This window comes from Amphiprion ocellaris, chromosome 1, assembly GCF_022539595.1.
Source record: "Amphiprion ocellaris isolate individual 3 ecotype Okinawa chromosome 1, ASM2253959v1, whole genome shotgun sequence".
Classification (NCBI taxonomy): Eukaryota; Metazoa; Chordata; class Actinopteri; family Pomacentridae; genus Amphiprion; species Amphiprion ocellaris.
The window spans coordinates 3,033,806-3,048,538 of record NC_072766.1 but is presented as its reverse complement, the minus strand read 5'-3'; the positions used below and the strand labels follow the sequence as shown (position 1 = coordinate 3,048,538).

Here is a 14,733-nt window from a genome sequence, read left to right as displayed (position 1 = left end):
ACATTAAAATACTGGAGAAAAAGAAAAAGATATGAGCTCGGATGTTAACTTCAGCTCATTTCAGCTTCAACAACAAACCAATCACAATCGCTACTAAGCCTGAAAACTACCTCGAAGAAGACGGGGATCGGTCTCCATGGTAACCTTCAGTGAGACTCCTCCTTTCCGAAGCAGAATTAACTGCAAACGCTCATGAAGTAAGCCCAGTTTATCTGATAATCCCGCTCTCAGGTAAATGGAAGAACAGGTGGGCAAATGATGAAAATGGCGATTCATAGAAAAACCCCAGACACACAGACACACAAAAACATCTATTTTATTACACATTTCCTGTAAATTTCAGAATATACGTTTATGTTACTGAGTATCACAGCTCTCATGATACTCCTGTAAAGAAGGCTGTCGACGGGGGCCGGTTTAAGGCACTGCATCAGGAGGACATCGCTCCTTAATCAATACTCTAATGCAGGCTTATCCCTCATCAGTTTCCTCTCTAAATAAAAACCCAACCTCAATGCTGTAAATCAGAATCTGCCCCTTCATTCGTCTGACAGGGTCTTAGGCCTCTTCTTGTGATTTCTGGGGCAAAGAAACCAAAGTTGTTGTGATCTACGTCGTCACATCACCGTCATTCCTGCAGTGTTAACTATCAGTTATTCTCTCTGTGACATCTAAACATCCTTTTTCTGTTCCATTTATATCCCATTTCTCATTTGCAAACCATCCCCTGCTCCTAACTCTATATACTTCTTTTCGCTCACAGAAACTGCTTGAATAATAGCAATAGAAAACAACCTAGCTACAGAATAGACCACATATCTGATCTGAACACACCAGAAGGACTCCGTGCTCGGGCTGGAATTGTTCTTTCAGAGAGCAGTGTCTTCGGAGCCAAAAATCTTGTTGGCAATGGCTTGGTAGTCGGACACGGGGCCTTTTCCATCGAAATCCGCAGGCAGGAGATCCGCCTCGAATTCTTTGAGGTAGTTGTTGAGCTCGTCGCCGTGAACGAAGACCTGGGGAGAGTTAAGAACACAGGAGACAGGAGTTAATGTATAATTACAGGACTTCTTGTATCATAGTTGACATTTTTGCTGTTTTCAGGCCTAAATCAACCTATAACCAAACACCACATGGCATTTTAGAGAAAGACTCTTCTAAATATTATATATACAATTGAGTAAAATTGAAATGTAAAGTTATTTCTAAAGATATTGTAGCAAACCTGTTAACTACTTTATATTAAATAAGTCAGAAAGCCTTGGAGTCTGGCCAGTCTTTTCTTCAGGAGGAAATGACATCATGTGGAGCAGGTCATGTGATCTGGAATTAACACACTTCCTGGAGAGGTGTTTTTGTAATGGGGAACTTAGTTGAAAGTGATTTCTGGGACACAGATACAATTTATTATTTTGTGTTATAAAATAAAAAAATGACTCAATGAGACACAAAATTGTCATAAAAAGAGACAAATTGACCACAAACAGACTGATAATGAACAAAAATGACCACAGAGACGCAAACTGACAAAGAAACACAAAATGACCAAAAAAGGCTCTAAAAGACACAAAATGACTCAGTGAGACAAAAAATTATCATATAAAGATAAAAAAATGATGAGAAACACACAAAATAACTACAAAAAGTTGCAAAGTGACCACAAAACACCTAAAATTAACACAAACAGACTGAAAACAGCCACAAAAAGGCACAAAATGACCACAAAAAGACCTAAATTGCCCACAAAACAGTCTGAAAATGACCAAAAAAGAAACAAAATGGACACAAAGATGCACAAAACAACCACAAAAAGACACAACATGAACACAAAAACCCACAAAATGACAAAAAATGACACAAGATGACCACAGAAAAACACAAAATGACTCAGTGAGACAGATAATTATCGTATAAAGACACAAAATGACAAGACACACAAAATACTTACAAAAAATTGTAAAATGACCACAAAAACATCTAAAATCACCACAAGCAGACTGAAAACGGCCACATAAAGGCACAAAATGATCACAATAGGACCTAAAATGACCACAAGACGGATTGAAATTGACCAAAAAAGCAACAAACTGAGCAGGTCATGTGATCTGGAATTAACACACTTCCTGGAGAGATGTTTTTGTAATGGGGAATTTAGTGGAAAGTGATTTCTCAGACACAGATACAATTTGTTATTTTCCATATAAAATTTGATATATTGCCAAAAAAGAAATATCTGTCATGATTATCTCAACTTAATAAAAGAACACAATCAAAACTATTACTAAATGAGCTCATTTTATTATTGTTTAGCTCATTAGAAGGTGGTTGGTATTAAATTGGGATGGTTATTTAGTCGACATTTTAGTGATATCCAGTCATTTTTTATTAATAAGTGATTGTTTCCATAATAAATAATGATGGAATTTATAAAGACATGGTCATAATAAACATAAAAACATTAATTTTAATAAAAATGTATGCAAGATATATCCCATGGACTTCAAAATTCCCTCAGTTATATATTGACTCAGATGAATAAGAAGCCGGGTGTCAGATTGCGGTCAGAGCTGGTGTTGTGTTTCTGTTCGTACCCTCTCCAGCAATTTACTCTTCATGAAGGGTTTCACCACATTGTATGTGGTGGTGAAGTACCAGGGCTGGTGGGTGACGTGGACCGCTTTGAAACGGGCCGGGAAAGAATCCTGCAGGACAACACACAGATTTAAAGAGACAAAAAAGAAACCCAGCTCTGAGGCTCCACATGAAGAATTCTCAGCTCCTGACCTGCAGCATGTCCACCATCTTCTTGAGCTCAGCCGGTTTAATCCCCGAGGCGTGCTGCACGGTGAAGCCGCGGAAATTCTCAATCAGGACGAAGCCATTAATCTGGGTTTCTTCATTCTCAAGCAGCTTCTCCAGGATCACACAGTACGCTCTCAAGATCTGTTACACAAACACAAAGTGACTTCTTAACCCTCCTGTTGTCCTCATTTATGGGCACCAAAAATATTGTTCCCTTGTCTGAAAAAAATCCAAAAATTCTGCAAAAAAATTCCCTAAATTTCTGAAAATTTGCAAAACCTTCAGGAAGAAAATTCCAATAAATCTTTAAAAAATTTCCCTTCAAAATTTTATTGAAAAAAAATCCCCAAATTTGGCAAGAAAATTCTTGTAAATATTTTCAAAAAATGACTAAAAAATCTTCCAAAACAATCGAAAATGATTACACACACACACACACACACACACACACACACACACACACACACACACACACACACACACACACACACACACACACACACACACACACACACACACACATATATATCAGTAAAACTTCCAATATTTTCTTTAAGAACATTCAGAAAAAAATCAACCAAAATTCAGCGAAATTTGCTGGATTTTGGTTGATTTTTTTCAATCATTTTTTTGGGAAGATTTTTACAAATTTTTGGAAAATATTTACAAGAATTTTCTTGCCAAATTTGGGGGATTTTTTAAAATAAAACTTTTAAGGGAAACTTTTAAGGAATTAAAGGAATTTTCTCTCCGAAGATTTTGCAAATATTCAGAAATTTAGGGAATTTTTTTACTGAATTTTTGGATTTTTTTCAGACAAGGAAACAATATTTTTTGGTGTGTGTAAATGAGGACAACAGGAGGGTTAAACAGTGACCAGGTCATTTTTGACCCTAAGACAACACAAGGGTTACAGATTTCAGGCTGGGGTCCATCTACCTCATCGAAGGTGATCTCCTCCAGGTCCCAGGTGTCGATGTTGAAGAGCAGAACCACGCGGCCGAACCGGTCCCTGCTGGGCAGAACTACGGGGTAACCGGCCTCGATGGTGCTACGGACCGCCTCGGGGGTCAGATTCTCAAACAGCTCCGGATACTCCTTCCTGAAGCGCACATAACCTACAGGAAAACACACACTTTAACCCTAAAACATCCACTAAGTCCTCTAAAAGTGCAAGAATATTTCACAAATCTCGCATGTGCAGATTATACTCCCTGCAGGTCAAACACAATGACTCTACTGTTACAGTGCAGCCTCTTCATACCGAGGCACCAATTAACCCACAGTAAGTGTGTGAGTCTGTCTGCATTTGTGTATGTGCATTTATTCAGCAATTAACCCTCCTGAACAAGTTCATATGCCCCTTTCTCCTGTATTCATGAGTGTGTTCTTATGTCTTCTGCTTTTGTGAGGCCCAAACAGTCAAACACCAACAGCAAAAGGTGGGGAAAATAGAAATATTGTGAAATGTAGATAGTATTTATGGAGCTAAAGTTTGCTGGAATTGCATGAGAATACGTCAGATTTAAGGTTAAAGGTCAGATCAGGGTTTATTTGGGGAACTGTTGGTTATAGATGGGCTTAATTTGCACAGTTGTGGTTGGGAAACAGCATTTTACTCTACATTTCTGTCAAAAAGAAGACTAGAAAATCAAAAAATACTGAAAAATACAACAATAACTACATCAATTTCCTCTCCCAGACCAGCACAGTGAGCACAGTTCCCATCAGAACACTGTGGGCTCACCAGTAAAGCAAACCTGCTGTCCCATTTGGACACAAAGGAGAGCTTTGTCAGGGCAAAACTGAGGCATCTCAAAGCTCCCAATTAATGAACACATGGCTCTCTGTCTCAGGGACGGGTTCATGCAAACATGGAGCACAAAAGAAGTCTCACCCTCAATTATTGCAGCTACATGAAAATATCTGCAGAAGCTGAATCAAAGCATGTGGATGTTCTACTACTTGGTGCAGTACTGTTTGTCTTTTAACCCTCGTGTCGTCCTGCGGGTCAAATCGACCCGTTTTAAAGTTTAAAAATGTGGGAAAAAAAATATGTTCACAGTGAAATTTCTGATGTCCACATTATCAACATTTTTGGGAAATTTTTGAACACTTTTGGGTGGAAAAAAAATGTTTAAAAAATGTTTCTTTAACTCTGCTGTTGTTTTCTTTTACAGGCACCAAAAAATATTGTTTCCTTGTCTGAAAAAAAAACCCCCAAAAAATCAGCAAAAAAAGTCCCCAAATTTCTGAAAATTTGCAAAACGTTCAGGAAGAAAATTACAATAATTCCTTAAAATTTTCCCTTAAAAGTTTTATTTTTTTAAAAAAAATCCCCCAATTTGGCAAGAAAATTCTAGTAATTATTTTCAAAAAATGAGCAAAAATCTTCAAAAAAATCCTAAAAATATCAAAAGTGATTACATATATATCAGTAAAACTTCTAAGATTTTCTTTAAGAACATTCACATAAACATCAATCAAAATTCAGCGAAATTCACTGGATTTTGGTTGATTTTTTTCAATCAATTTTTTTGGAAGATTTTTACAAAGTTTTTGAAAATATTTATAAGATTTTTCTTGCCAAATTTGGGAGATTTTTTAAAATAAAACTTTTAAGGCAAACTTTTAAGGAATTATAGGAATTTTCTTTCCAAAGGTTTTGCAAATTTTCTGAAATTTAGGGAATTTTTTCACTGAATTTTTGGATTTTTTTTCAGACAAGGAAACAATATTTTTTGGTGCCCGTGAATGAAGACAACAGGAGGGTTAACTATGAAACTGTGTGGATTAACAGGTGGAACCTTTCATGAGCTCGTGGGCTCTGATGACGTCAAACTTCCGGGCTCTGAGGAAGCGCAGCAGCAGAGAGTCCGGCGTTTCCCCGAAACGCTCCAGCACCAGTTTGGCCAGATCGTCGCCCTCGGCTGCTCTGTCCTTCATCGTGGTCCTCAGGTCCTTCAGCGACGACGCCCGTCTCTCATCCGTCTCATTCAGCTCATCCTTCGCCTGCAGAAAAACACACAAAACACACGCTTTATCAAACTGCATCATCTCCTGCACAGTGACAAAATGAGTATTGATGATGATCTGCACCAGAGACGTTGTTATTTCACCTTCTGCACGGTGTGTCCAGGCAGTTTGTGGCACGGTCCAAACACCGGCCCGTGGTCCTTCACCGTCAGATGCTCCAGCTTCGCCCTCATGGCCTGTTCCTCCTCTGACACCATGCGAAAAGTTCCAGTCTGCACAGCCATGAATGCAAATTATCAACTAGATTTTCCTTGTTTCTTGTGTGAATTGAAATCCTGCACTGAAAAAAATGCCCCTCTCAAAACAAGAAAAAAGAACTTATTTCAAGGAACTTTTACCTTGAAATAAGTGAAAAAATCTGCCAATAGAACAAGTGAAAAATGGCTTGGTAAGATTTCTTGAAAAAAGATGTGATATTTAGAATCTTGAGATCTTAAAATTAGCTGCAAAAACTTATTGTAACCTCTATTTTACCAGGATTGTCAAGCTTAGGTGTCTTAAAATAAGCCAGATATGCTCAAAAAAATAGCAGCTTTTCACTCAAAAATAGATTTTTGCTTTCATGTAACCTCCTAATCTGAAATGTATTAAACTTATTTTGAGTTGTATTATAGCGGCACCTCTCTAGATTTAAGACCATCTTGCACTTGAAATAAGATTACAGGGATTAATTGAAGCATTTTGAGATGTGTCTTCTCATAGTTTGCTAGAAATCCTAAACATTTACTCGTGATTTAACAGCATTTGGAGGTGTTGTGTTTTAGGGGAAGCCAAGCAGGTGTTTTTAACTGAAAAGTAGACATTTGCTTTTTAAATATTCACGCTGAGTACAAAATTTAAGATGTATTTTACTTATTTTAGGTTGTATAACAGTGACATGACTGTAGATTTAAGACCAACTTGTCCTTGAAACGATGAAAAAGTGTGATTTAAGCATTTTAAGATATCCGTCTGCATACAGTTGGTTGAAAATACATTAGTTGTAAAAATGACCATGGTTCTTCCTCCCTCATTTATAAATAACTCTACACCATGTAAACAAGTTTATTTCTTAAATCAAGATTGTGTAGCTTCTACAAATAACACTTCAGCTTGAAAAATGTATGAAAAGTAAAATGAACCTTGTTTCTTCTAAAATACAACTCAAAACAAGATAATTTCAAGATTGTTTGACTTAACACAATATTTATGAAGCATTGCCTTAAAACAAGTCCCTCCATCTGTTGAAATGTCACTTGTTAAGTGAATTTATCTTAAATCTAGTGGGATGAGATGTTTTGACTAACAAGACAAATAGACTTGGAAAGATTTTGAGTGTTTTGCAGTGTGCTTGAATTCTCCTCTCCTGTACACGCTTCAGCTGCAACACATGTGAGCCGGAGCAGAACCAAAACGATGCACACCGGCGAGCATCCAGCTAATCTGCTTCACATGATTAGGTAAAAGGACTTCTAAAGCCACTTCTTAAAAACAGCTTAAGGGTCCATCCCAGTGCCAGCATCTACTGGCACAACAACAGCTCTAAGAGGCATCATGCGCTGACGGTCAGACCTCCAGCAGCTTTTCACCCAACATGTTTAACCCTCCTGTTGTCCACATTTACGGGCACTAAAAAATATCGTTCCCTTGTCTGAAAAAAATCCAAATGTTCAGCAAAAAAAAATCCCTAAATTTATAAAAATGTGCAAAATCTTCAGGAATAAAATTCCAATAATTCCTTAATAGTTTCCCTTAAAAATGTTATTTTTTTAAAAAAATCCCCAAATTTGGCAAAAATAAAAATTTAAAACTGAATTTTAAAAAATTGTAAATATTTTCAAAAAATCAATAAAAATCTTCCAAAAAAATCCTAAAAATATCTAAAGTGATTACAGATATATCAGTAAAAGTTCAAATATTTTCTTTAAGAACATTTGGAAGAAAAACTCAACCAAAATCCAGCGAAATTCGCATTTGGCAAAATTCAGCCAAAGAATTCTCTAAATTTCTGAAAATTTGCAAAACCTTTCCCCCCACATTGTCAAACTTTAAAACAGGTCAATTTGACCTGCAGGACGACACGAAGGTTAACTGAACAATGAGCTGGAGCCAGATACCGAGACAAAGTGACACTGGAGTGTTTTCTGTGAGCATTATTGGACTTACAGCAGCCATGGTTGCAGCGTCTCACAGCAGCCACCACTGTGAAGACAGAAGAGGTGGCACAAACAACATGAACACATCAAACTGTAAAGTGTCCGCAGCCTTTCTGAGACCTTGTTCGAGTCAGTTTGTTAAAGAAAAGATCAAGAATCAGTCCAGTTCTCTATACGTTATGTAATCTCTGTACTCTTTTGGTTCAGTGAAGTCCGAATGTTGGTTTCTTTCCCTGTTAGTGAAGCACACATCCTCTTACATAATTGCAAAGCTTAGCATCCAGTTTTTCCGCTAAATAAATATTCAGTGATCTCTGAGCACCTGCTGCACAGAAAACAGCCATTTAAACATATTTTTCAAGCTGCAACTCCAAATCAAAATAGTGAGAAATGGCATAAAACCATAAAATATTGAGTTATTTCTTATGCAATAGAAGGTTTATGTCACTTCCAGCTACCATCTGCTTGGATTAGGTGACAGATGTTTAATTTAGGTTACGTTTTATTGTGAAGAAGATGAATATTTTGACATCCAGGTGTTATGAAGAAACCCTGGAAGAACCTCAAACTGGATCATTACCTTTTTGAGAATATTACACTGGATTACAATCTCATGTAAATTATTTTAAAAGAATTTACTGCACATATTTGCCCACACAATGTTAATTGAATATCATATAAAGTCAAACACAGGTGCTTAAAAGTCAGTGAACCAGGAATCGTGACACAGATTCTCTCCAGCTTCTCGCCAGGTGAAATGTGAGCATAAATTGTGAGCTCAAATACAGAATGTTAAACATTAGATTGAGCTAAAGATACAAATGAAAAACACTGAATATAGACTTTATGTAAATACTGATTCTCTGTCATTTAACAGCCAGTCTAAAGGTGTTGTTTACTTCATCAGTGGCCTCTAATCACCACACTAACTAACTCTATTATACTGATCCTGTTTACATATTAGCCACCTTTACACCCTGATGTATGCCTGGTTTGTTTCATTAAAAGCTGAGCAGCCTTACCTTCAGCAGACAGGATGAGAGAGAGCTGCAGAAAGAGGCAGACGAAGCTACAGGGGCAGAGACGACCAGGAGGGGAGGAGCTCCACAAACCATCACTCAGAGTGGGATTAAAATGAGCCAGTGGATTACGACCAGAGGCTAATCTACATACTGCAAACTGTGAAGGGAGGCGGAGCTTTAGAGAGCAGGACAGATGAATGACTGTCATTCTGTGGAGGCTCTATAGGGACAAAACACAACAACAAATGTACACAATGTTAGAAATCACAATGACAATAAGGAAAATGTAACGTTTCATGAAACACTTTCATCTTAATGCACCTCATCAGATGTTTCGGGTCTTTTAGCATCAGACAATGTTACAAATCAGCAACAAATTACCAAAACAAATTGTCTTACACAACAAAATTACAGAAAACGCATGAACACATTTATATTTGTAGTAACCTCTTAAGAGCTTACCTTCAAGCATCTCTTCAGGTAATTAGTAGATCAATGCCCTGAGCTGAATATGTGAAACCCAAAGTGACCAAAAATGACCCGATATGCCTGTAATCTTAAATTATTTTACTAGTTTAGTTGCTTAGTTGTAGATTTTCTGATACAGGTTGTCATACATGCTCAATCAGTAATCAATGTTCAACAAAAATCACTTTTTTAAAAAGCATTCTGTATGTTTTGTTTTATATTATTGTGTCATGCAACTATATACAGTTCAGAAAATATCACTAGCTGACTTCTGCATTATCAGTTTTTATGTTAATGTCAGCTCAAAGATGGGACTTTTCAACTTTTCTTTTTTTATATACATATTTCAACTCAAGGGCTGCACAGCGGCTTGGTGGTTAGCACTATCGCCTTGCAGCTAGCAGATCCCTGGTTCGTGTCCCGGACTTCCTGATATCTTTCTGCATGGAGTTTGCATGTTCTCCCTGTACATGTGTGGGTTTTCTCCAGGTTCTCCAGCTTCCTCCCACTGTCCAAAAACATGCTGAGGTTAACTGGTGATTCTAAATTGCCCATAGGTGTGAATGTGAGTGTGATTATTTGTCTCTATGTGTAGCCCTGTGATAGACTGTTACCTGTCCAGGTGTCCCTTACCTTCATCCTAAGTCAGCTGGGATAGACTCCAGCCACCCATGACCCTAATGAGGGTTAAGCGGTGTGTAGATGATGGATTTCAACTCACCCATAATCAGAGACTATTTGATCTACTTGTCCAATATTGCAGATTCTGAATCAACGTTATGATAACAAAGAACAGTGAAAATTTCAGGGTTTTATCTTGTATAGCATCCAAGATACTGTCATTCAAACATAGCTTCAAATTTCAATGTGCAAAGAAAAACCCTGTTAAAAATGGGTCAACGTGCAATGAAAAAATAAACATTTCAGAAAGTGTTTTATATATCAAGCTAAAATTTCACAAATATCTCTACAAATAGTCATATTTTATTATGAAATTATGAAAGCAGAAGTTGTTATTCTGCCAAGGAACGCGTCACGGCGTCACTGTAACCATGACTACAAGTGAATACTACGTCAACTGCCTGCTGATGATCACATGATTGCGATCCTACTACAAATCCACCTCTGAGGATTTAAAAATGTGATGATTTCAGATGGAACAAGAAAAGCACTCAGAGAGCGCAGTACTCAAGGTTGCTCAGTCGTATGATTAAGTCCTGATAATTCCTCAGTGGTGGATTTGTAGTAGAATCACAATCATGTGATCGTCAGCAGGCTGCTGACGCAATGTTCACTTGTTGTCATGGTTACAGTGATGCCATGCAGCTATCTAGCGATGATACAGAAATCTTTAATAAATTCGTGGATCCAGACTATAAGCCGCATCACTGCCAAAATCAAATCACTTGGTCCGTGTGTCATTTCTGACCTTCCCTGAAAATTTCATCCAAATCCATTATCCGGTTTTTGAATAATGTTGCTAACAGACAGACAGATTAACAAACAGAAGGACAAACATTCACCAATCGTCACATAACTCCGCCACATTCTTTGGCGGAGTAATAACCCAGACATTCAAACATTTAGCAACAGAAATAGAAATAGAAAGCCTTTACTGCCATTACACAAAGTACAATGAAACTGAAAGAGATGCTCCCTAAGTGCACCAACAATATACACAATAAATATACACAATAAAACATTCTAAAACTCTGCAAAACTCTATAAAACACTACTAAAACACAACTGTAGTAGCAGCAGTAAAAAATATATTATGAGTGGTAGTTGAATATCGCACAGAAGTGAGGTGGTTATTATTGAGGTAACACATGAACTAAACAAACTGCTGTGTTCTGTCTTGTTTTGTCTTGTTTTGTCCCTCCAGGCCACCATATTCTGGCCACTAAATGCATATTCTTACTGAACCGTCCACCTCACACATCCTTAACTCGTTTTAAGGTCTTCATGTATTACTTCTCAAACGAAACTGGAGAATTTTTGTGATATTTTCTCTCACGGCCCAGCGTAGGTCTGGATGTTAACCCGGCACGTGGCATGAAAGGCTCGGTTCTCCTGTGGAAATGTCATATGAGCGATCAACCACCTCTGAAACAGCTCCGACTCCTTCTGCTTCACTTTCAACATTCCTTCCTGCACATTCTTTGAAATCCTCCCCAGAGGAGAACACTTGTTTTGGGTCCCAGAGTATAGATTACTTATCCATGATTGCACGACATCACTCAGACTTCCCTCTCTCTTAGTGCCAGTTGTTCATTGAAGTGATTGAGAATGAGTTGTTTGCTTTAATTATTTGGAGAGTGGGGAGTTTGTCATGTAACTGCTTTCAATTGTTAATCACTGTGGTGTCATTTTTGCCCCTGAAATGTAAATTTTAAGCCTCCAAGATGTCTCTTTGGATGGGAATGTTCAGATATATCTCATCAGCTGATGGTTAGACTGTCATTTAGTACAGTCATGTTCCTCACACTGTAAAACATGAGAGCTCCATTAAGTTATGTGAACTTGTTTGTTTTCTTTAACTGAAATTGTCATGGTAAGTTTTGAATATTGAACTCAAGTTTATAAGTTTTAGAAAATTAAACTTAAAGTAATTAATTGTCTTGACTGTAAGTTTTCTCAGGACCTTCAGTGCTGATTTAACTTATTTCTGTAAGTTATACCTTGAAAAAAGAAATGGTGCTGGGGGAGAGGGAGGAGGGTCCTGCTGAAGAAATACCACAATTTTTGGATTAGTCAAAAATAAAACTGTAAAGCTATGATATCTGAGAACTATCGACCTCACCAGTTCTCTAAATTGAACAAACCATAGTATTTCAACCACAACGTAATTATTGACGAAACAATATAGAAAACAGCAGTGGACTACTTCCAGCTGCGGAGGGACACCTTTTTCCAGCTAGCTGCAATCTGACGCAGTGACGCAGCAGAGTGCAACTGACCAGGGCGGAGGGATACGTCATTCTGCTGGGAGAAGAGACACGGCGAGGAGGTAAGTTATGTTCTGAAAGGTGCGTTTGAGTTTTTGTCGATAAAATTTAATAACAATGTCAGTTTCTTCTGTGATAAAATGGAATAAAATCAGCACATTGACAGAGCTTTGTGAATATGACTACATTTCCGTGTTTTTCTCTATGCTAATCCATGGCGTTAATCATAGTTTGAAATGGCGCATTAGTAAATTACACCACTGTTATACATGGCGGACATTTTGGTCGACGGGCGTTCATTTAGGTTACAAATGCTTCCGACGTGACAGGAGCAATAAAAAAAAACTTTTGAACTCAACATTTGCCTGCAAGCAACTGCTGGGCAAATGTTATCCATTTGTTAACTAGCTATTTTGCGACACAGTCAAGTCAAAGTAATGGCGGATGTGTTCTGGTACGCCGAGAAAATGCCCCCCCCCCCCGTCAGGGTTCGCTTCTTGGCCGTTGGCACTGTGAGATTTAGCTTATGAAATAACACGTTAATGAAGTCTAAAAGACTTGGACGCTTATAATTACAGCATATAGTCAACGTATTTGTCGATGGTCCGAGTGTTTGAGGGGAGACATTTGTGTTTTACGGCGTATCGTCATGAAACGAGCTGAAATACCGTGAATTTATTGCATTCACGCGCCGCTTTTTATCTACCGCCGCGCGCGCTCTCTCTGTTCGTCCTCTTGCTCGCTCTATCACAACCGAGCTCCTCTCCCGCAACTGCCGTGTGGATGAAGATCCCTGCCAGGCTGCAGCACTGTCTGAATTCTGTATGACTTGTCGAGTTTATCGTTTTCTACTTTTGCTAATGACCCTACCATCTACAGTTAATTTTATTTTTCATTTAATCCGGTGGCTATTAAATTGATTATTCCATAAAAGGTCAGAAAATGATATTGATAAAATTCTTAATCACAGCTTCATTAAGCGCCCCTCAGATTTGTCCCAAATAGATTATTTTCACTGTCACATTAAACAAAACAATGGAGCATTTATTTTTTTAAAATTTGGAAGCTTGTAAAATGGAAATTTGGGAAAATTAATTTTGTTTATTTTTATTGATTGAAATACTGGAATTTATTTTCTATACAACTTATCTAATAATATCAAGTATTTGTTAGATCCAATCCCTGTGTCTCTTTTTAATGTTGTACGAGATTTTTTGGTTCTTTGTAGAAATACTTAATAACGTAAATGCAGTTTCATGTAGAAGGACCCAAAATATCTCTTACTCACTCATGCAATGTATCATAAGATGATAAATCCTAAAGTCACAAACTTTGTTGAATCTAAATTGATTTAGTTACGTGGTATACCATTCAAAACGAGGATTCATATTTTTTTTCATAAACAGCAAAACTGACTACATCAAAAATTCAGGTGACCATCAAGGCCCATGGGCCTCTTGTTTTTTTTTTGTTTTTTTTTGTTTAAGCTTTGCTATCCATGCTTGTAGCCGGCTCCTCAGTACCTTTAACCCTCTGGCTTTGTTCAAAAACAACATCAAGTCTGTAATTTTTTTAGATTTTTTATGTTTTTTGCTACTTTTACTGCATAAAGTTTTTAACTAACATCAGTTCGTATCATACATATAAAATATTCATTCCTTTTAAATTTTTAAACCCTTCAAATGCCAGTTTGTTTGTACAATGCGCTTGTTGAAAAACAACCTCAAAAGTGACCGTTATCTATATTCCCAGTGCTACTTATTTTTCTTGTTTAATTAATAGCACAGTCTGAGATATGTAACTGATTAACAGCAACACTGTTTATGATGCATTATTATTTTTGAGCAGCGAGAGCAAATTAGATAAAACTCCCTCTTAGCGTGCTCGTGGCCAAAAATGGCCACCCCGTTTGCATTCTCAAAATGCTTTAAAATTAATATCAGGCATGGCAATTTTCCGCCGTTCCGTGGAAATCCGCCGTTTTAATTTTCAAATTGATCATTTCTGTGAATCGTCCAAATCCGTTGAGAAAATTTTAGGGGGGGTGAGGTATGTTTTTGTTACTCTTGCTCCCGGTTTTTGAGACGCGCTCGGCGTTTCTCCCGCAGCGTGACAGACAAAGAGAACCAGTCTAGCTCCTGCTGCATTGTAAAAGGCCTTGTGATTGGTCGAAATTGGTTAGCTGCCAACGATTGGACCAATCAAATTGCTCGATGCATTCTTTTGTTACAATTCATGGTGGCATGTTCGTGTTGGAATTTTGAGCTATTGGGATCGTTTTCGGTGGAATCATGAGGTTTTTATCGAAAGATCAAGAGTCAT

At 37.6% G+C, this 14,733-nt stretch overlaps 1 protein-coding gene across 2 annotated transcripts; it reads right to left on the bottom strand.

Annotated features, from left to right (window-relative positions):
- Nucleotides 1–298: 298 nt before the first annotated feature.
- Nucleotides 299–9,109, bottom strand: rlbp1a (retinaldehyde binding protein 1a). 2 transcript variants are annotated; one of them, XM_035946284.2, is made up of 8 exons: nucleotides 8,996–9,109; nucleotides 7,984–8,019; nucleotides 5,922–6,050; nucleotides 5,610–5,814; nucleotides 3,742–3,920; nucleotides 2,785–2,943; nucleotides 2,592–2,702; nucleotides 299–1,016 (listed from the first exon to the last, which is right to left on the bottom strand). In XM_035946284.2, exons 2-8 carry the CDS (start codon nucleotides 7,990–7,992, stop codon nucleotides 870–872), a joined length of 939 nt encoding a protein of 312 aa, XP_035802177.1. In that variant the 5' UTR covers nucleotides 7,993–8,019; nucleotides 8,996–9,109; the 3' UTR covers nucleotides 299–869. The 2 variants fall into 2 exon arrangements, with proteins under 2 accessions (XP_035802177.1, XP_023121723.1); XM_023265955.3 differs by lacking the exons at nucleotides 7,984–8,019; nucleotides 8,996–9,109 and having other exon boundaries at nucleotides 5,922–6,062.
- Nucleotides 9,110–14,733: the final 5,624 nt, after the last annotated feature.